Below are 22,933 nucleotides of genomic sequence, written 5' to 3'. Positions count from 1 at the left end.
AAAAAAAAAAAAAAAAAAAAAAAAAAAAAAAAAAAAAAAAAAAAGACAAAGAATGGTAGAAATGACAACAATAAAATAAAGGGACATATTTGAACAAAATATAATTAATGACATAAATGAAAGATAAAATCAATTCTAGATTAGGCCACAAAGATGCAACCTAGGCTCTAATACCAAATTGATAAGGCAATTCTAATCCTCAACCCAACGATCCAAGCCTTTGTTGAAGTAAGAACCCTTGAATCAAAGAAATTAACTCCTCATACAAAATTCGAATCAACCAAGAGAAAGCTAGAACTAGATTACCTCAAGATCAAAGATATAGAATCAAGATTTGGAACCTTGTTCTAAATTGAGTCACTCCACAATCGAACTTGATCAAAGTTTGATTGAATGACTCGGATGCAATCTACCACAAGGATTGCTCGAAACTTAGAAATGACAAATGTGATGCTCAAATTTCTAAGGGGGAAAAATCTCAACTTGAGAGCTTAATTTCATTCATAAAAAATCTGCTTTTACATACTAATTTGTGGGTATTTATAGTCTCTCCACAAAAGAAACAACCAACTCTTCAAATGCCCCCTAAAAGAAGTTACTCCCCACTACCCTTCAAATGTCCGTTATGGCCGCTTTGACAATTAACTTTCCACCCCTTTGCCCACTACAAGAAATTATGGAATTAAAATAATAAATAAATTTTTTAAAGAAATTATCAATAAAGTGTTATTTATCGCAACCCCATTCTCTACTTCGACTGGCAAATATTCACGTATGAAGCTCCAAATGGTCATTCCTCAATCGAATCAGCTTGTAACACATGAAATAGAGGTTGAACCGAGCCTATCTAATTTTGTAGATGAAGAATGAATGCTTGTTGAATCTTTTTGGCCTTGGATCGTGTGATAGGTATAGTTGGAACATTTGGAACACCATGATCCTTATCTTGGCTTCATTTAGTCCTATGAAAAAAAGGGTTTTTCATCAGTTTCGAAGTCTGAAGGTCCAAAACGGTTCAATATTTTGATTTGGATCTTGCTTAACAGTTCTTTTAAGTTCTGCTGAGGTGCTCCGAAAAAATTACCTTCGTAATATTTCATGCATTACAGTACGTTCACTTTGCTCTGCGGATGGAGAGATGTTAGTTCATTTGTTTTTAGAATGTCCTTATTCTTTGGCTTGCTGTTATAGTCTTTTCAACATCTTCAAGGCACAGTGGGTGTTTTCAAAGAACACAAAATGTAATGTTGTTCAGCTACTTATAGGGTTTTCATTGCTTTTGTGGTTGCAGTTTTTATGAACAAGAAACATCTTTCTATTTATGCATGAAAGGGTACAAGATATTTGAAGAAACCACCTCATGAGAGTAGAAAAAGAAAAAAATGATAAACCGACCAAATAAAGTGTGCTGAAACAAAGAAAAAAAATGATAAACCGACCAAATAAAGTGGGCTGAAACAGAGCCCCAAAAGAAAGAATTCAATAGCAAACCAAATAACATCCACCGTCTAACCAAAAGGGAAAAACTAGAAAAGGAACAAAGGAACTCTTCCCAGACAACCAAAAACCTGAAAGACACCACAGACAAGCTAACAATGGCTAGAAGGAAGGATACTGGAAAACAAGCGTATTCGTTGGTTTGATTGTTTTGATTCCTTTAGGCTCAAGGCTTCTCAACAGTTTTTGAAAAAGCTCTTTTGTGGTTTTACCTTACAATATGTTTATTTGAAGTCGGAAGCTTTTATTTTTACATTGTAATTTTGTTTTATCTTTATTTGTTAGTTTGTTTCCTCTTTCACTCCATTTATTCATTTGTATCTTTTGAGCATTAATCTCATTTCATTCCTTTAATGTTAAGTTCTATTCGAGGTAAAAAGATGCAGTTGTCTCTTTCAACCTGTCTAAACCATCCGGTTATATTCATTCCACGTTGTTCTTGCACTCAACATCTTAAAATAATCGTTTTTAGGAGAAATATCAATATCAATATCAATTTACCCTAAAGGTTTATTTTTATGGACAAATAGAATGTTGAAATTCTTTTATGTTTTAATTTCTTTTATCGTCTTTTTCATTGAAAATGAATTGTCAAATCTTTTACTCTTTCATCTTCTGTCTTAAATCTTTTGATACTTTTGTTAAATCATGCTTGCAGGGAGCCCTCAAAGTTTCCATGTTGAGTCCTGGAATTATCTATGAACCTTATTCACCTCGTCAACCAATACCATTTTGGCAGAGGTTAGTTGAATTCCAAAAACTATTCTATTTAAAAAGAAAACAACTATTTTTTAAATTTCGATATTATCTCATCCTACACTCGCCTCCTGACAACCAAAAACTAAATAAATTAAACTCATGAAAATCAAACTAATTAGAGGCTATTTGAATTATGTTGGAAACAATTTACCAAGTACTTCAAGCTCAACACTAGTACTACTACTTGTGAGTATTTCCTTTGAATGCTTTTTTTGCATTTGGAATTTGGTTAAATTACCATTCCTTTTTGTTAAATCACCACTCAACCCAAAAGGTTTTAAGTGATAGTTATCATAAATTTAATCTTGATATCAATACTAATTTACAAGGGTACGAAGGACTTCCTATTTTGACGTCATTGAATTACCACTCGACCTAAATGCCTAAGCTAATGAGTATTGGTCTAAGAAGCATGGATACAGTATGAGTCACGAATACACACCGACACAGTGACACCATTTTTTAAAATCCAGAACATGTTTATTAGTATATATCATTTTTCTACAATATGATATTCAAAGTCATTGACTTTATGCATTTATATGCTTAAAAAAAGTTGACGAATGGGTACCTATTATTACGGTTGGTCAATTTAATCATCAGAAACACCTTTTATTAAATGTTAGTTCATTATCTACATCCGAAGAGAATAGCCAAGGTAAGAAAATTGTTCATATTTGGTAATGGAAGTGACGATTTAAGAGATTTAACCAATTAATGGGGTCTAAATTGAAAAGTTTAAAATTATAGGGATCATACTGAAACTAAGCACGAATTATTGATTTAACCCTTGCAATCTGTTTCCATTTTATAAAATAGTTATTAATTTTGATTATTCCTTAATGGGTTTATTTGTGTTTCTTTTGTATGTCTGTCTTTTGTTACATTAGGTAGATGACAATTGCATAACCCAGAAGGTTTAGTTATTTAATTATATATTTATTTCTATTTTAGTATTTTTGGAATTTGTCATTATTTACCATGTTTTGAACACTTTTGATGTTTCTATGTCAGATGGTTCACAAGAAGTGGTTGGAGGAGAACAAAAGACGATATCATTTTAGAGGTGAATTGTGCCATTTCAACCTTTTGATTTTGAGCTGTTATGCTGCAACTGCAAGTTCTTATTTTATTTATTTTTTGGCTATTATGCTGCAAGTTAAGCATTAATCAGTGTTCTTTTGAGGTCGCAATGCCCAATTTTCATTCTTCTACTTCCCTATCCCTTTTTCCGGTTTCTTTTCTATCTAAGCTTTTGAACTTATCCCTTCATTGTTGCATGACAAAATGAAGTACTGATGAGGGAGATGAGATGTAGAGGGTGTGCATCGATTAGGAGGTGTTTCACCTTCAAAAAGGTGGTTGTGTAAGGTGTGTAGAAGAGCATAGGAGAACACAAGTGGAGAGGTTGGAGTTGGAATTGGGAACGCTAGCTTGTCTCAAGGATTGCTTGGGTCAGATTTTTGATCTAGAAAACCCATTAGGTTTTTGATGGAGGAGGAGGTTGGAAACATGAGTGACCTTCTTCCAAGTTCCATCTAAAGCGAAGGATAGATTTGCTCTAGTTTCTTTGGAAACTCGTAGAGGAGGAAGGTTTTTTTGAAAGGGGTATGGGATGATTCTCCCTTGTTTTGGCATTTTTTGGAACTGGCTAAGCTAGTGAAGAATCAACCTAGGGCAAAGTGTAAGATGTCTGGTGATACAATTGATGTCCTTTGAGACTCCCAAAGCAATTGTGTGACACTTTCTCCTGCCCTTGATCAAGTGAACCTACTCAAAAAGGTGGTTATGAAAGGTGTGTGTAGAAAGAGCACAGAGGAATGTGAGTGGAGAGGTTGGAGTTGGAATTGGGAATGGTTCACCCAAAAAGGTGGTTATGAAAGGTGTGTGTAGAAGAGCACAGAGGAATGTGAGTGGAGAGGTTGGAGTTGGAATTGGGAATGGTAGCTTGGCTCAAGGATTGCAGGGGGCAGCTTTTGAGCTAGAAAACCCATTAGGTTTTTGATGTAGAAGAAGGTTGGAAACATAGTGATCTTTTTCCAAGTTCCATCTAAAGCGAATGATAGGTTTACTCTAGCTTCTTTGGCAACTTGGAGAGGAGGAAGGACTTTTGGCAAGGGTAAGGAATAAGGAGATTCTCCTTTGTTTTGACATTTTTCTGAACTCCTTGCATCGGGGGCTTGGGGTACGATGTTTGGTGTCACAATTGTAGTCTTTTGAGACTCTAAAAAATGATTGTGACACCTGCTCTCGCCCTTGCTACGTTAGAAGCTTGCACGAAGATTAACCGGGCAAGCAAGGAAAGTCAAAATGTTTATGGAAGGTGTCCGAGTACTTAAACTTAGTGCTTGAGCAAGTCAATCAACTCAAATTCAGGATGTCGATGGCACAATAGGCCTATCTTGCATTCTCCACCTCCGTTTTTTGAGAAAAATATTTTTAGAAAGCGGGATTACGGAAAAAGGTTTTGGAAAATCACTGGAAAACTTTTGAGAAAACATTTGTTGTATGCTAAAAAGCATCTAAGATAAACAACAAATTTGATATTATACAATCAAGGTAGGAAGGATGATAATCAGCCTTACACATAGTACATTGAGGCATATTCAATGTGTCACCCTTGCACATGGCAAGAGGTGAGGATTCATACACTAACAAAAGACAAGGAAACTAAATTGGTGTGCAAAATGAAAGCTCAGTAAAAAAAGTTATTACGGGCATGCAACTATAGGTAACACCCTGGACAAACATGATCATGACATTTGACTTCTATGCTCTAGCTTGGAAAAAAAAGTTGGAGATCCTCAATATTGCTACTAGAAGGAGGGTTGAGTTGAAGTTTGGTTTAGAGTTTGAGTTTTCTCTGACTATTACTTGCTATAATTATTGTGAAATTTAGCTAGATCATATATTTTTTTTGGAGCTATGACTTTGCTTATGCAATCTATAGTTGCTTCTTCGTGGAGTTTGACTTTTGTTTTGCTAGGTTTAGAGGTTGTAGAGAGACGATTGAGGAGTTTCTTCTTCACCCACCCTTCTGTGAGAAGGGGAGGTTGTTTTTGGGGCATGTTGGGATCTGTCTGGTATTGTGGGGCTGTTAGGGTGAGAGGAACACTTGAATCTTTAGATGGCTTGAAAGGAATTTGATTGATGTTTGGTCTTTTTTAAAGTTCCATGTTTCTATCTCTGGTGGTGAAGCGTTTTTTGTAATTAACTTTTAGTTGGTTTATTTTACTTGACTTTAGCTATTTTTTAGTTCATAAAGTTTTGTTATTCATTTGTTTTTTTTTTTTTGGATAAAAGACAACTTTATTGATGTTTAAAATTTACGAAAAAGGATGCATTATTCATGATGTTTACGAAGACCTTCCCAATTTATAATGAGGAAGATATGACTATAGGAAGCAAAATATTAGACAATTTACACCAAGATATAGCCTGGTAAACCGCATTGTAGAAGAGCGTCGTATAAGTTTGTGTCTTTTTCGTGATTACTCTTTTATTTTTTTCTTTCCATAGATTTTTTTTAAAAAAAAAAAAAAGGCTATGGTGAGGTCGACTTTTGCATTCTTGGAGGAGTGGTATGTTAAGGCCGTGTCCAGTAAATCCTTTGCCTCCCTAGGAAAAGTTAGATGCCATCCAAAGACATTAATAATCCTTGTCCAGAAATTTTGAGCGTATGTACATTGCATAAATAGGTGGTTTTATGATTTGTTGGCACAGAAAAAGTTTTGTTATTCATTAAAATAAAACTTTACTCCTGTTCACCTTACTACTGAAACAATGTCTGCTCAATATACATTGGCTGCGTATCTGATGTGAACCTCTGTGTGCTGATTTATTATAGAAGAACTTATGCTCATGTATGGAAGTAATAGATGAAGGCCGCCTAAGTTTTGTGGAGTGTGCCGAATAGAGGCCTGATATCTTTCTTTTTTTTTTTTTTTTTTTTTNTTTTTTTTTTTTTTTTTTTTTTTTTTTTTTTTCCTTTTTTGCAGCTAAAAAGTGCTTACGCAATTGCAAAATTAAGAAAGAAGGGGTACTCAAAGAAACAATTTTACGAAGAGGCAGTAAATTTATATAAAGAGGTATTCAAGATTCGTGTATCACATTACTGGTTTACGAAGTGCTTTATGAAATATATTTAACATTTTCTTTCAGTAAGATTATCTTAAGAACCGTTTCCTTTGTGGAAAGAACCTGCCTGGCTTTTCATAATTTTGTGGATGATATAAGATTGTAAATTTCTTGAAGGCCAAAGAGTTGCTTTTGCTTCTATTGACGACTATTTTCCTCTGTGAAAGAACCTACCTGGCTTTTTCATAATTTGTGTTCGGATATTGAAGATTGTAAATTCCTTAAACCTCTAATGGATTACCGTTGCTACATACAGTGAAGTTGTAACGTTACATTAAAAAAGAGTTTGCTTTTGCTTCTTGATTTGTTCTTGGAGAAGTATCTGGGAATGGGAACAGTACACAAATCATTTTCTGAAGCCAATTTTCCAGCAGGGGGAAGGCCATTTCCATTGTCACATAACCTTTTTATAGTTTCATTACACTTGTAGCATAACCTTTTTGATTTGGCAATTGATGCATTTTCCAGTTTTCTTCAACGAAATTTGTTATGAGTAAGAAGAAAAGTCAAGTTTGTTTACCCACGAGCTGATGGCTACCTTCTCATTTTATCTTCTTTTTATTTGATGTAAAATTGCTGAACCTTGAATTGTACGTTTTTCAGATAAACACTTTGATAGCAAATGGTGACAAAACATCGTTGAGGAAAGCAGTCACAGAGAAAATGTATTCAGTATGCATCACCCTTTCCTTTTGCTTTTCAGCTATGCCTACTTTGAGATCAAGTTCTCTTTCCCACGTTTTCTTTACTTGTTCTCGTCTATTAACTATGCAGATTCTGTTTTTTTTGGAAAGGAAACAAAATCTTTGTTGGATTGAAGACTGATATGTAGGTTCTAACTTATTACCTCGGCCTCACCTACAGGCATTGAAGAATGAAATCAAACTCAGAGAATCCAAATGGAACAAAGTTTACTGGGAAATGATCCTACCAGTTGTCAAGATCCGCACGTTACGAGCTAGATTGGCAAGTATTATTACTCTTACATTTCTGTTTGTCCTATTCATGCATTTGTCAGGCTGCTCACAATAAGATATATTTTTGTGATACAATCATAACCTGTCCATGTTCCAGTTCCTCCTTAATTTTTCTAGTTACTCAGCTTTAGAAGGTCATGCCTGCATTGAAGAGAAAAATAATAGGTTAATTATTTTTGGCTAAATATACGTTATGACCTCTAATGTTGGGGTATGCTTTTTCCATTATTCCCTTAAAAAGTTCTAATTTTACTCCCTTACTTTAACATTTTCAATTTTAGTCCTTCACTATTGTTGAATGTTAAAATTGGTATGATTAACTTGCATGTCGTAATACTCGATGAAATCATGGAACTTATAAATGTTTGTTATTCCTTTTCTAATTCTCTATTAAAAGGGTAAAAACAAATATTCTTCTCTTCAATGATATTTTTTCTCCACCAAATTTCTTACCGTTCACCTATTATTTTTGTCATGTAAGTTTAACATGAACTAATTTTTATCTTCATCAACAGTCTGATAGGTATCACCTAACAAATATTTTCTTTAACAATAAAAAAAAAAAAGAAAAAGAAAAAAAGAAATTCAATAACTCCAAAAGAGGAACAATCCCTCTGAGAAGTTCCATCAAAACAATGCCTGTCATCACTAGTTCATCCAGAGCTTTAAAATAGCAATACTAAGCCTAAAACCTACGGTCCAAACAGAAAATGAACATCCAAAACATAATAAAGCATAAACATAAATGACCCACAGACATAGAACCAAATAACAGGCCCTTATCTGCTTCTTCAGACACAAGTGTTCGTAACCAAGATCTTACACAGTGATGGACTAAATTGAGAAGTATTAATATATAAGAGACTAAATTGAACAAAATACTCCAACATTAGATTCACAAATATAAGATTTCATTCGTGTTAGTGGGGAGTTGAAAAGAAGGAGAAATGAGACATCTCTACATGACATGAAGGGAAAAGGCTGTTTATCACTTCAATGTTTTACCAACATTGTTCGATCTTACCATCTTCCCCTTTTGTGGTGCATCTTGAAGTGCTCCTTACCTCATCTGCAAATAATAGTTTTACCAAGTTCCATGAACTTTGAGTCATCTGGCAAACCTATGTTTCTGACCCGTCACCCTTCCATACATTTCATGATTAGATCCCTTCATCATGACATACTGCACTGCAAATTCCCTAGGAAAGTAAAAAAATTCTTCCTTCGGGAGCTTAGTTATAAATAACTATGATAATCTTCGAAGAAGGAACCCAAAGAGGGATCCCCTACAAGAAAAGAAGAAATAAAAAAGGAAAAAAAGAAAAAAAAAAAGAAAAAGAAGAAGAAAAAGAAAAAAAAAATCTTTCATATTTTTCAAGCCAAGTCCACATTGGACGATTCTCATGTGAAGTTAAGCCAAAGAGTTCTGCGCTGTCTTTAAACAGACGATTGAGAGGAGAAAAGAGTTTGTCAGCCGCTTCTATTGAAATAGTTTTTATCTTTGCTATTTCAGAAATTCCTACTCTTGATTTTCTTTTTCCCAACAATTCAGTATTCAAGCAGAAGGCAGATGCCTAATACTTTAACCAAAGTAACTACCTATATTTACAAGATTGTTTGACATTGATTTCAAAAGCATGTAATTAGGCCAACTATTATTATACCCTGAAGAGAACCGCATACAGTCATACCCATGAGTTGAATGGTTCAAACTATCTACAATGGTCGCAGAGCATATTATGTTCTTTGTTAAAGAGTGTTGTTTGCAAATCCAACTTGTAACTAAAAACTTCACTCTTTATGAGTCTAATGCTGCCAGTTTGCCACCACTTAGAAATTTAAACTGTTTGTCCAAGCCATATAATTTCTACATTTATAGAGCATTTTCAATTATTATGGTTAGATAAAAATCATCAATATTATCACCAGCTAATTTCCTCAAAGTGGAAGTATGTCGTTGTTCTGGTTTGATTATAATCTTGTACCCTTTCTTTTCCCTGCATGCACAGATTGGTGTTGATCGAAGTGACCTCGAAAAGGTTTTCGTTCAGCTTACCCTTGAGATTCTTGCCAAGCAGGTATACTAAGCGTTATACCTATTCTTCTTATGCTCTCAACTGTTTCATACTTTGTGTGCATACAACCGTGTTCTCTCCGCAATCTGTAAAATATGGTGCCTTATTGTAACTAATTAATGCTAGAAATCATAGCAACTAGTGAGGCCCATAGTTGTGTAGTCGGTAAACTTGTAGAGGGGCTTTTATTATGCATGACATTCTAATCTAATAATTGTTGATCATCAAACATGGTAAGGTCACTCTGGATTTTTCCTAGACAGAGCTTATCAAAGCTTGCTTTTTCTTTGTTCTTTTCCTTTTTCTTAATTTGATCCATTATTTTTTTGTTTATTGTATGGAGGAGTTGTGATAATGGAACTGCCTCTAATATGCATGAGAGCTCCCCTTAAGCTAAGTGAATTTCCAACAATAGCAACAACAACCCCAAGAAGGTTAAACAAATTTACTTAGAAAGATGATCATTGATCAAGGAGAACTTGTTTTTATCTTCAAGATTTTGACCTCTCCACAATTTAATTGATCAAACGGATTGAAAGTTCTGAACTTGTATTCTAAAAACAAGAATACAAAGTTCTAATGGAGGTCAGTTATATTCAAGGAGTTTAGGATCGCTTTTTGTTTGCCAAAGAGGTCGATGATTGGCTTGTGGAAGTGTTAAATGGTTGGCACTTTAAAAGAAGAGGGAAGACCCTTTAGTGTTGTGCTACTAGAGCTCTTTGGTGGCATCTTTGGAGAGAAAGGATCTTCGAAGATAAGCTTTTGTCTTTTGATTCTTTTTATATGTATTGTAACAAAAGGTCTAGTTAGCTATAATCAACTGACATTTTTGTTTCACACAAGATATCTATCAATTTGACTTCCTTGGAGTCCTTCTTAGCTTCTCACTTCTAATGAAGATGTTCACTGATATAAATATGCGTTTGTAGAAGTTTGAAGCATATAATGCGGAAGGTGCTGTCGTTGCTGGAGATAAATCTAAGGAGGTATATATCACTCTCCCTTTCGAGTAATATTTGTCTACAAAAAGTACAGAAGCATCATTGAAATCAAAATGTCACCTTGATAATGTTCCTATTTCAGGTTTTCTCTTTCTTGTTTCCAATATTTGGTGTTCGATAACCATTCCTGTTTTTTGATTTTATTATTTTTAGAAATGTTTCTAAAATTGTGTAGGAATGTTAGAAACAACAAAACGAAGTTTCTTGTTTTTGTTTCTAGTTTTTTCCAAAAACATAAATGTAAGTATTAGTTTATCATTTTTTTTCCCTAAAATGCACCATCATTTTTGTATAGAATATAATTTCTTTCAATATTAAATTTTAAAAACTTATTTTCATGTAAAAATTTTATTTTTTAATTCAAAACTTAAAAGAACAAGAAACAAGAAATGCTTATTAAACATGTTCTTTTTTTTCAAAATCGAACCATTAGATTTAGGGAATGTTCAATTTTAGTCTCAGACAACAGGATGACAATTTAAAAGTAATAATAATTCAAATAATTATAAAAACTCTCGCATCTCTACTCTTCCCCTTCTTTCTTTCCCACTCTCTCTTCTTTTCTTCCAATTTTTTTCTATTTTCAAATCTTAATTTCTTCGGAGTTTTTTTATTATTTCAATTTCTTTTCCACATTGTTTATTTAGATTTTGCTTAAAACGAAAATGTATATTGGGTTAGATCTGGAAATTTTTCTGAGGAAATGAATTTTGAAAGGAAAAACAAGAAGAAACAGAGAGTGAAAGTGAATAAAGAGATGAAGGCGACATTGTGAAGTTTCTGGAACTTAATAATAAAATAAATTATTATTATTATTATTATTATTATTTAAAAATTTCCACATACTCCAAACTTTTAAGGTTCAAAAAGGTAATTTTCCATTTTCATTATTGGAAAAAGAGGAAATTAGAAAAAGAAGAACCGGAAACACAAAATAATTCATTCAGTCACTTCTTGGCCTATGAAGTAGCGAGTATGAACAGCTATTTGTAGTGCCTTTTCCATCCTTGGTGTGCATATGACCATTCAAACATTGAATAGGCTTCCCACAACTGAACTGAAAGAAATAAAGGCTTATCATGATTCCTTCATAATTTCAATTGGTATCTTTAATTTTCTTTCATGGCAACGATTTTGATTATATTATATGTGTGCTACTACTACACCTTTCAGGTCCTTGTCCGTGATATCTGGGTATTTGAGAAATCTCTTTTTCATGAGGGAGCTTTTTGGCGTCTCTGTGGGCGAATTCCAATCTAATATCATCCTTCACAGTAGAAGCTTCTTTATCCAATTTTGTAGATCAACAGGTTCCATCTTTACTTTAATAATTTCTTTTTATTATTCTATCATATACAATTGTGTAGTTTATGAATTCACTCCTAAATTATGATATCAACACGAGAGACGTTCCTAGGAATTTTAATTCTAATAATTTTTGGTATCTTCCTTGTTCAAGCCATCTCTAGTAGAGATAAGCGTGACAGTGATTATTCAAATAATTCTTTTAATCCTTTTCCTTTCTAGTTCCCTGTTCATCAGAATTGCTTTCAGCTAATTAATAACAGTTTTCATTTTTTTTATTGTGTTGGGTGGTTATATGATAAAAGAATGGCACTTTTTAGTCCATGATGTTTGAGTATAGTAGCATTTTGGTCTGTGAGTTTTCAAACTCGAAATTTTAGTCAGTGAGGTTTGATTTTAGCAGCATCTTAGTACCCATCAGTTTTTCCTTTAATTTTTAATGGAAAGCTGGTGTGGCATTTGTGTTTTTTTATTTTAAAAGAAATATTTTTTTTTTTTTTTTTTTTTTTTTGTATTTTTTAATTGAAAAGATATATATTTTCGTTCTGTTGCTGGCTCTCTTTTTCCTTGTTTGTTTCCTTTCCTCTCTTTCCCCTTGTGAAATCCCACGTTGGTTAGAGAGGAGAACGAAACATTCTTTATAAGGGTCCCTAGCAGCTGCATTTTAAAAAGCTCGAGGGGAATTCGAAAGGAAAATCCTAAAAAGGACAATATCTGCTAGCGGTGGGCTTGGGCTTGGGCTTGGGCTGTTACAAATGATATCAGAACTGGGCGATGTGCCAGCGAGGAGGATAAACCCAAAAGGGGATAGACAAGAGTCGGTGTGTCAGAAAAGACGCTGGGCCCTGAATTAGGGGGTCCCACATCAATTGGAGAAGGGAATGAGTGCTAGTGAGGACACTGGGTTTAGAAAGGGGTGGATTGTGAGATCCCACGTCGGTTGGAGAGGAGAATGAAACATTCTGTATAAGGGTGTGAAAACCTCTCCCTAGCAGATGCGTTTTAAAAACTTTAGGTGGAAGCTCGAAAGGGAAAACTCAAAAGGGACAATATCTGCTAGCAGTATGCTTGGGCCATTGCACCCTTCTTCTTTCTTACGTTTTCAAAAAACATAGATCTGGAAGACGCCTTCATCTGAAACGATGGCAATGTCCTTGTCGTTTCAGTCTAGTTGTTCTCTTGCAATTTTGATGTTGGGTTCACTGCTTGTTGCTGAATCTCTCAACCATATACTGTTTTCTGCCACACACTGCCTTGTTGCTCTGTAGTCATCCGACGCGTATTGCGGCGTCACCATTTACGACTCCCAACTGTGCCATACCCTACATCTTTGCACACTGTTGCCATTTCTTTCTTGTCTGTCTTTGCACATTGATGCTTGAAGCTATATTCAGGGCATCAAAATCTACATACCTAAGAACCATTTTCTCTTAATAGTTGCCTATTAATGCTTGAAGCTATATTCAGGGTGTTTTAAGGTTCATTTTCGGGTATCAAAACTGTAGCGTGTTGAGTATCAGCAGCGTTAAGGAGAAAGCCGTGACTTCCATGCTTTGAATTGGGATCTCTTGGAAGGAAGTTTTGCCTTACTTTTCAAGTAAAATACCATATGATTCTTCTATGATCTTTTCTTTACTCTTCTTATATAAGAGATTGATTCATAGGAAGACAAACTCTTTGGGGCCAAGGTTGCATCCTTTCAAGGTACGAATTATTCTCTATTTGTCTACTCTCTTCATCAAGTAAAGTATATATGCATTTGGCGCATTACTCATTCACTCAACATTTTCTTTTAATCCAACATCCCTTCCCAAAACATTCCAATGGACAATCGAGAATGTAAGTTTCCATTCTTCGACATATGTTACCAATTGTTCCATTTTATTATGAAACTCCTATCATCTAAAGCTCGAGAAACTGTTACTCTTGGAAACCCGGTGTCACATGATTCAAATGGTTCGTCCCAAGAGCTCAGATCTGTGAATTCAGATCATTCTGTTTCGTCTCTTAAGAATGATGTTCTTGATGAACAGGAGCTCCATTCGTCTAAAGTCGATGATTCTTGTGTTACTCCTTCGCATATCGGAGATAAGAGTGATAAGAATCATCATTTTGTACCATTGCCTTCTACAATCAAACATGCTCCAAAGAAAATTGTTAGTATCAAGGAAACGGTCGAGGATATTGATTCTATCATGAAGGAAAGGAGGAAGAACAAAGGAACAAAAAAGTCGAAATCTTTTGATTTTGATAATGAATATGATGGTTCCTTGAAGCCTACTCGATCGATTCTCAAGGTTGGCTCATTAAACGATAAGTCAGATTTATTAAACTCTTTGAATCGTGTTGAGTAGAGCTAATAAGAAAGTTGTAGTTTGCAATTTAACATTGGATCATGAATAAATATGTACATTAAATAAATTATTCGCAAATATTTGTAATTCGAATCAATTGGGTCGATTTTGTTTTTGTTAGTTTCATCGAATTTTTTGTTTGCAAATAGTCGTGTACGAACCTACCCAAGTCTTTCTTGAATTCATTCCAACCAAGGTCTCATAGGAGTCCTAGGAGTTGATGAAGCACGACTTAGCTTTGTGCGGGAGTCCCGGGAGACTTAGGAGATGTTATCCTAGTTGAAGGGGATCGATACATAATTAAAAGAACTGAATTTTATTCGGTCATGAAATTATATGGTTAATTGCATTTTCATAATTTTACATATCAACATCTTGTTCATACCCGAGGTCTCAAAGTTGACCACACGCAAGACATGACATATGTGTATGAACAACCGTCACATTCATCGTATACTCAAATAAATATCATGATTTACGACCTAACCCAAATTTCCATTAAAAGAGATTTTTAGTAGTAAGTAATTTCTCAGCTTAGTCCAAACTTGAACATCTCAATATTAATAATATAATCGTTTTGACCAAATACTATAGTAATATCTAATTACATTAGTTTAGATAATTTTCAAAATCTTTAACGGGATTAGATATTAAAAAAATAAAATAAAATAATAATAATAATAAAAAAAAAAATTCTGCAGTCGTCAGCGAGATTGAAAACTTTGATGTTCGTCGGAGTTTTCGTTTGCACACCAAAGCGCGCCCGACGTTGGGATCACCACGAGAACCAACCCCGATCCTCAGCCAAACCACTTGCAAGAAACAAAATGAAAAAACATGAGAGTTTGAGAAAGAAATCGATGACGCTTAGGCAAAGCCAAACCATACAAAATTGACTTCGAAACCTCCGATCTACTCAACAAAAACAATCCGAGAGACCTTTATACAAACCAGGGATAGATTTTGACATTGCTTACATGTCGTACACCATTGAGGAAGGAAGACAGAACATCGAGTTTTTGGACCTTCTCAGATCTGGGAGTCTCAGACTTTTTTCGAGCCAAACTAACACCATAAATGGGATTAAGGGGAAGAGGAGACTGAAAACGGAAGAAAAAAAAGGAGGAAAAAGGACGTTGAAACGGCGTTGCCGAGGAGAGAGAGAGACCGCCGAAAAATTTCGTTGTTAATCGGGCGAAGGAGACGAAGTCCGACCGAGATTCGGACCCGCAACCCTAACTGATACGACCTAATCCAGTCCAAACCCTTGACCGACGAAATCTCCGCAGTCCAGACGTCTCAATCCAAACTAGAAAGTCCAATTATGGCCTAACCCATCAGCCACGACCCGAGACCAAAAACCAAACCGATTCGAGTCCCTCAAGCCCAATCCAATACCGACGCTGACAGCCCAAACCCACTCGGCCCAACGAAATAACCCAGACCCGATCTACTACCCATGGTCAGCCCAGACCTGTGATTGCAACCCAAAAACCCATGCCTCGAACCGACAACCCGCGCCTCGGCCCGACTTCGGCTAGCACACGCAACCGCTCCTAGTTACGCCACGTGTCAGCATCTGGCGCAAAACTCTCCTCAACTCTAGCGGCTTATTCGGCTCGAAAAACCTATTTGGCATTGTTCATCGAGTCTAGTGACAATGGTGTATCTTGATCGAAGGCAGTTAGAGAATTCAGTGAGGTGGAAGGCTAAGGCACGACTTGACATGCAAGAGCTGTATGAGAGAGAGACAGGGTCGGTGGTAGGGCCGAGCAACACCAAGCAATAAGTAACTAACCCCAACTTGCTCTTAGATTTCAAATGGTTTGATAAAACATGGAATGAGCTACTCTTTCTACCAAACCTCAAAACACCTCTTCTTTTATCTACTTTGTGTTGTTTATATCATTCTCCTAATCTTTTGGATAGCCATACTCGTAATTTATACTAACAAAATGCTTAATAATTTGCGTTTTACTACCTCATCTTAGTAAGCAAAGATCCTGCACCTTTTTCGTCATGTCGATGGTTGCCTGATAGCTATTATTATATGATCATTCCATGAACGACAAGTTGGAGTCCTAACTATCAAGAAAATCCAACATACAAACGCGTTTCATATCTTCTAAGATCTTGTTCAAACATTGAGTTTAGTGATCCATCTATGAGTAAAAGGTTGTGCTAAACTTGAGTACACCTCAAAACTTAAAACTTTGCAAAAGATGGACGTGAAACGAGGATCTCATTCCAATACAACAGAAATAGAATGTGATGTTCCACATTGGTTGGAGAGGAGAACAAAACACCATTTATAAGGGTGCGGAACCGTTCCCCTAGTAGGCGCATTTTAAAGCCTTGAGGGGAAACCCGAAAGGAAAAATCCAAAGAGGACAATATCTGTGAGCGGTGGATTTGGACCGTTACATAGAAATCCATATAATCTAACAACTTAACTTCTACGACTTATAAGATTAACCATTCAAGACCTTTAGTCATTACGTTACGTTATACCCCTAACATGGTTAGATTCTAAACTTGAGCCAAACTTCTTGAAATCTTAGTGTACATTGAAGCTAAGTCGAGGCATACACAAAGTTCGAGAGAACGAGGCGACCCAATTATCGAAGACAAGTTTAAAGAGAGTCATGTAGGACCTCGAGCCAAAACCTCAGAAGTTAGAATTTCAATATGAGTTCCGACATGCGGCTTGGGAATTAAGTGACTTGATACACAAAATATAATTTACTCCCTTTTATACCGGTTGTTCATTGCTATATAAAATAAATTTTTTTGCTCAACAATGTTTTTTTTAATATAATTTACTTACCGCTAAATTAAAATATTTTATGCTTAAAGACATTAATCATACCTTCGTACTACCAAGCCCTGCTTAATGGACTCACTATACAACAAGTAACTGAAGTAGCCACAAGCACGGACAATTAGGTGGTCTTACTAGTAAGTAGACATCATGTCATCACATATAACGAACGTGGAAATTAGGTGGTCTACTTTTGTCTCGAGAACAATGAGACCCTATAAAATATTTCAAATTCAAATAAATATAATTCGCTTTCGCACTTTGCCATAATTTTAATGTCAACAATAATAGAATCCAAATCTCAAACAACCAAACAAAAATAATCACGAAAAACCAGATACTCGAGATAGAGCGTCAACCCCTCCAAAGACCTTTATGCAGTTATGCAGATTTACGTGAAGAGGGATGTCGTCTGTAGAAGCAGATTTACGTGATGAGATGTCGTTGTAGAAGCCGATTTACATGAAGAGAGATGTCAGTTTTTTAAGTAAGGTATATATTAGATTGCCAAATAATCGATTAAAGAAAGAAAACAGCCTGTACCCAATTACGCAGATTCGATTAAAAATTGGCCAAGAATACATGTGAACAGAATTATGGAGAGTGTTAGACGAACACGACTCTCCACAATGGTATGATATTGTCCACTTTGAGCATAAGCTCTCATGGCTTTGCTTTGGGCTTCTCCAAAAGCCTCAAACCAATTCTTCACTTATCCCTAAATTAGGGCCAAAAGCCTCAAACCAATTCTTCACTTATCCCTAAATTAGGGGATGTGGGACTTCCATCACCTCCCCTTGATGGAGAGGGGACTCCTTTTGAGTCTTAGTCATTTTTGACTGCCTTAGGAGTTACCAATCTATTGGCACGACTAAGTTTAGGGCATGGCTCTGATACCATGTTAGAGGAACACGACTCTCTACAATGGTATGATATTGTCCACTTTGAGCATAAGCTCTCATGGCTTTGCTTTGGGCTTCTCCAAAAGGCCTCAAACCAATGGAGTTAGTATTCCTCACTTATAAACCCATGATCAATTCCTAAATTAGCCGATGTGGGACTTCCATCATCCAACAGAGAGAACAAAAATGGCCATCACGTAGTTACATCATGTAAAAGAAGACTAACGTGAAGAGAGATGTCTTCAGTTTGTTACCGTAAAATATATATTAGATTGCCAAAGAATTGATTAAAGAACCAAAATGGCCTTTACACAGTTACTCAGATTTACGTGTAGAAACAGATTTATGTGAAGAAAGATGTCATAGGAGCAAATTTACGTGAAGATAGATCTCGTGAGTTTGTTACAGTAAGGTATATATTAGATCGCCAAATAATTGATTAAAAATTGGCAAGAATATATGTGAATAGACGTCTAATAATAAAAAAAAACTAAATATAGAAATTAACTTGAAATGAGTGCCATGAGTTCATATAGATTGATTTGGATACAAAGAACAAAATCGAATTTTCACGAAGTATAAGTTGGTGACACTAGTCTAAGCTAATCAGGTAAGTGGCCTTACTATCGACATGGTTAGATTTGATGTTGTGTTGATACGTTCCCCGTGGTTCTGCGCATGTCATAATAATCGTATTCTCATGATATATGTGAATCGTTTATGAAATGATATGACTATAATATGATATGCGTGAATGGTTAGAAATGGGAATAAAACATTCTTTATAAAAATGTGAAAAGCTTAGACGGTTACATTACCCAAAATACAATAGCTCAAAGTTCGACTTTATTGGTATAGGTAGTAACTCTTTTTTTAGTCGTATTTTATCTTTAGAATTTCTCTTATTTAAACCGTGTCTCGTTTCATTCATATACCTTTCCTTTATTCCGGTGTCACAAAAATATTTTCGAGAAACAAATTTAAGAATTTATATATGAATGTTTGATTACCCCAAAGTCATTTCTTATCTTTGACCTAATTAAAATTAGAATATTCTTAAATTTTTATATTTTAAATACTAATAATAATAAAGTCCCCTATGGAATTAGGCAAATGAAAGGAATAATCTTATGATTCTTATGAATAAATTCAGAAAAAGAATTAGGCCAAAGGATACATTCTTATGATTCTTGAGGGAATTTCAAGATGCTAGGGAGAAATGACGGAGAAGGAATGAAGAATTTTTATGGAAATTATGGAGTTTTGGAGGAAAAATAATAATAAAATATTCGAAAAGTGGTAAATTACCAAAATACCTCTAAAGTTAAGGATAATTAGGATTGGCCATTCTGCTAAAAAATCCGATCCTTCACTGTGCCTTATGCACAAAATCCTTCAAATCTCGACTCTCAGTTGTTCAATCTCCTCTAAACTTGAATATATTCTAGAAAACTCACGGATCATCACATCATTCTCCTTCAAATCTCGACTCTCAGTTGTTCAATCTCCTCTAAACTTGAATATATTCTAGAAAACTCACGGATCATCACATCATTCTCCTTCAAATCTCGACTCTCAGTTGTTCAATCTCCTTTAAACTTGAATATATTCTAGAAAACTCACGGATCATCACATCCAACAGCTAGGATTCAGAACCAAAGTCGATGAGGTTGTGATCGGAGTAGATATTTCCGACGAATTAGAGCTCCCAATGTCGGTTTATGCTTTCCCTATAAATTCTGAAGTTGGGGCTGTTAGACGAACACGACTCTCCACAATGGTATGATATTGTCCACTTTGAGCATAAGCTCTCATGGCTTTGCTTTGGGCTTCCCCAAAAGGCCTCACACCAATGGAGTTAGTATTCCTCACTTATAAACCCATGATCACACCCTAAATTAGTCGATGTAGGACTTCCATCATCCAACACCTCCCCTCGAACAAAGTGCGCCTCCCCTTAATCGAGGCTCGACTCCTTTGGAGTCTTAGTCATTTTTGACTGCCTTCGAGGAGGGGCTTAGCTCCTTTTCTTTAAGAGTTCTTTGTTCGATATTTGAGGATTTGAGGATTTACCAATCTATTGGCATGACTAAGTTTAGGGCATGACTCTGATACCATGTTAGACGAACACGACTCTCCACAGTGGTATGATATTGCCCACTTTGAGCATAAGCTCTCATGGCTTTGCTTTGGGCTTCCCCAAAAGGCCTCATGCCAATGGAGTTAGTATTCCTCACTTATAAACCCATGATCACACCCTAAATTAGTCGATGTGGGACTTCCATCATCCAACACCTCCCCTCGAACAAAGTGCGCCTCCCCTTAATCGAGGCTCGACTCCTTTGGAGTCTTAGTCATTTTTGACTGCCTTCGAGGAGGGGCTTAGCTCCTTTTCTTTAAGAGTTCTTTGTTCGATATTTGAGGATTTGAGGATTTACCAATCTATTGGCATGACTAAGTTTAGGGCATGACTCTGATACCATGTTAGACGAACACGACTCTCCACAATGGTATGATATTGTCCACTTTGAGCATAAGCTCTCATGGCTTTGCTTTGGGCTTCCCCAAAAGGCCTCACACCAATGGAGTTAGTATTCCTCACTTATAAACCCATGATCACACCCTAAATTAGTCGATGTAGGACTTCCATCATCCAACACCTCCCCTTAATCGAGGCTCGACTCCTTTGGAGTCTTAGTCATTTTTGACTGCCTTCGAGGAGGGGCTTAGCTCCTTTTCTTTAAGAGTTCTTTGTTCGATATTTGAGGATTTGAGGATTTACCAATCTATTGACACGACTAAGTTTAGGGCATGGCTCTGATACCATGTTAGACGAACACGACTCTCCACAATGGTATGATATTGTCCACTTTGAGCATAAGCTCTCATGGCTTTGCTTTGGGCTTCCCCAAAAGGCCTCACACCAATGGAGTTAGTATTCCTCACTTATAAACCCATGATCACACCCTAAATTAGTCGATGTAGGACTTCCATCATCCAACACCTCCCCTTAATCGAGGCTCGACTCCTTTGGAGTCTTAGTCATTTTTGACTGCCTTCGAGGAGGGGCTTAGCTCCTTTTCTTTAAGAGTTCTTTGTTCGATATTTGAGGATTTGAGGATTTACCAATCTATTGGCATGACTAAGTTTAGGGCATGACTCTGATACCATGTTAGACGAACACGACTCTCCACAGTGGTATGATATTGCCCACTTTGAGCATAAGCTCTCATGGCTTTGCTTTGGGCTTCCCCAAAAGGCCTCACACCAATGGAGTTAGTATTCCTCACTTATAAACCCATGATCACACCCTAAATTAGTCGATGTGGGACTTCCATCATCCAACACCAACCCTCGAACAAAGTGCGCCTCCCCTTAATCGAGGCTCGACTCCTTTGGAGTCTTAGTCATTTTTGACTGCCTTCGAGGAGGGGCTTAGCTCCTTTTCTTTAAGAGTTCTTTGTTCGATATTTGAGGATTTGAGGATTTACCAATCTATTGGCATGACTAAGTTTAGGGCATGACTCTGATACCATGTTAGACGAACACGACTCTCCACAATGGTATGATATTGTCCACTTTGAGCATAAGCTCTCATGGCTTTGCTTTGGGCTTCCCCAAAAGGCCTCACACCAATGGAGTTAGTATTCCTCACTTATAAACCCATGATCACACCCTAAATTAGTCGATGTGGGACTTCCATCATCCAACAGGGGCAATAGTTTGGAATAAGAATCGAGGAAGGTCGAGCTCCCAATCGTAGGCAATAAGCGTTTAGATTTTGGGTCTCCTACTCTCGGGTTTCTTCCAAATTCGAGAGCAATTCTCTACCATTTCCTTTCAAACTTGTTCCTATAGTTTCTAAACAATATTACCCACAAGTGCTATGAAGGAATAGAGTTCTGAAAGTGCCTAGAAACCATTCTCCCCAATCCAATCTGCCATTAAAGAGCTTCAAGGAAAACTCAAAATTCCAATCCGAGGATACACGAGAATTCGTCGAGCAAGGACGATCTCCATAAGTTTCTGCACCTTCAAGGAATGTTTCCATAGAAGACCACGAAGAGAAATAACCTCAGAAACGTTTCCAATTGAAGAAAATTCATTTCGTGTTCAAATTGAGGGTAAGTATCGAATTCCTATCTACGACCTCTTTTCCTTCAAATTAAGGATTCCTTTAGCTTAAGAGGAAGAACATGAGTAACTTTGATGAAGGAATCAAGAGCTGAAATGTCGTAGAACAAGATACCTAAGAGATCGAAAATCGGAGGTGTCATGTAACTTGCAGACCGAGAGTGATTTCTCAAAGTTAAGGTCCCACACTCAAATTCGTTCCTCGAAACCAATTTCTTAAGCTTGAGGAAAGAACAAGGAAGAAGTTTCATGAAGAAATCGAGCCTTGAAACCCCCCCTAGAATCGACTACCCAATAAGAAATCCTTTGTTTTTACTCCAGCGAGAAGTTATATTTTGGACGAACTTTGGAAGCGAATATCTTAGGCTACGATCCACGAAAAGGTATGAAATCAATCCATAGCTCTTCCTTGTAATACCCTCTTTAAGTTTCATGAAGAAATTGAGGGGAGAAATGGCGTGATCGGAGTTGGAGAGGGCGAGTTTCAGACAACGGCGCGAATGGATAAGCACGTCTTCTTCTCGTCTGGAGGAAGAAGACGATGACGTGGCCGGTTCAGTTGAACCGGCCATGTCAACCAAAAACTCGACCTTCCCTTGGTTTTTCTAAAATTTAACCCCCTTCCAGAATGGTTCTCAGAAAAATCTTTATGGTTCCAAAAACTGGACACAACAAGGAGTCTGTAGAAGAAAATTTAAGGTAATTCAGGTATCGGAAGATCAAGAATGGAGGTCCTGAACGTTGACAACGAGGTAAGTAGTCACCTTGCACTTTTTCGTTAAGAAATACTTGTAGGAATTACTTGAATTTCCATATGAACCCTAAAACAAGTATGAATTTAGGATATGAAAGAAAAGCTCAAAGAACCGTGAGTTAAGGCCCTAAATCGATCAAAATGCTCGAGAATTAGGTAACGTTAAAATAACCGACGAGATGAACTCTGCTCTACTAGCCTAAAAAAAAAAAAAAAA

The 22,933-nt window shown here is 36.2% G+C and overlaps 2 protein-coding genes across 4 annotated transcripts in view; both read left to right on the top strand.

Moving 5' to 3' along the window:
* LOC111462108 (39S ribosomal protein L45, mitochondrial) overlaps positions 1 to 12,027 on the top strand; it is a 14,845-nt gene extending 2,818 nt beyond the window's left edge. Inside the window, exons 5-12 of one of the 3 annotated variants that reach the window (XM_023105796.1) lie at positions 2,156 to 2,238; positions 3,271 to 3,322; positions 6,255 to 6,344; positions 6,997 to 7,065; positions 7,258 to 7,359; positions 9,380 to 9,448; positions 10,378 to 10,431; positions 11,620 to 12,027. In XM_023105796.1, coding sequence (XP_022961564.1) covers positions 2,156 to 2,238; positions 3,271 to 3,322; positions 6,255 to 6,344; positions 6,997 to 7,065; positions 7,258 to 7,359; positions 9,380 to 9,448; positions 10,378 to 10,431; positions 11,620 to 11,706 — 606 coding nt within the window. In that variant the 3' untranslated portion in view covers positions 11,707 to 12,027. Of the gene's footprint in view, positions 1 to 2,155; positions 2,239 to 3,270; positions 3,323 to 6,254; positions 6,345 to 6,996; positions 7,066 to 7,257; positions 7,360 to 7,467; positions 7,792 to 9,379; positions 9,449 to 10,374; positions 10,432 to 11,619 lie in introns of those variants that run through there. The other 2 variants (XM_023105795.1, XM_023105797.1) reach the window with 2 other exon arrangements.
* A 1,329-nt stretch (positions 12,028 to 13,356) lies between these two features.
* On the top strand, positions 13,357 to 14,175 carry LOC111462109. The gene is made up of 2 exons (XM_023105798.1): positions 13,357 to 13,455; positions 13,785 to 14,175. The coding sequence occupies exons 1-2, from the start codon at positions 13,372 to 13,374 to the stop codon at positions 14,103 to 14,105; spliced, it is 405 nt and encodes a 134-aa protein (XP_022961566.1). The 5' UTR covers positions 13,357 to 13,371; the 3' UTR covers positions 14,106 to 14,175.
* Positions 14,176 to 22,933: the final 8,758 nt, after the last annotated feature.

This window comes from Cucurbita moschata, unplaced genomic scaffold (genome assembly GCF_002738365.1).
Source record: "Cucurbita moschata cultivar Rifu unplaced genomic scaffold, Cmos_1.0 Cmo_Scf00026, whole genome shotgun sequence".
Lineage (NCBI taxonomy): Eukaryota > Viridiplantae > Streptophyta > Magnoliopsida > Cucurbitales > Cucurbitaceae > Cucurbita > Cucurbita moschata.
Note: the sequence above shows the minus strand (reverse complement) of the source record. Positions and strands in the feature narration are given on the sequence as shown.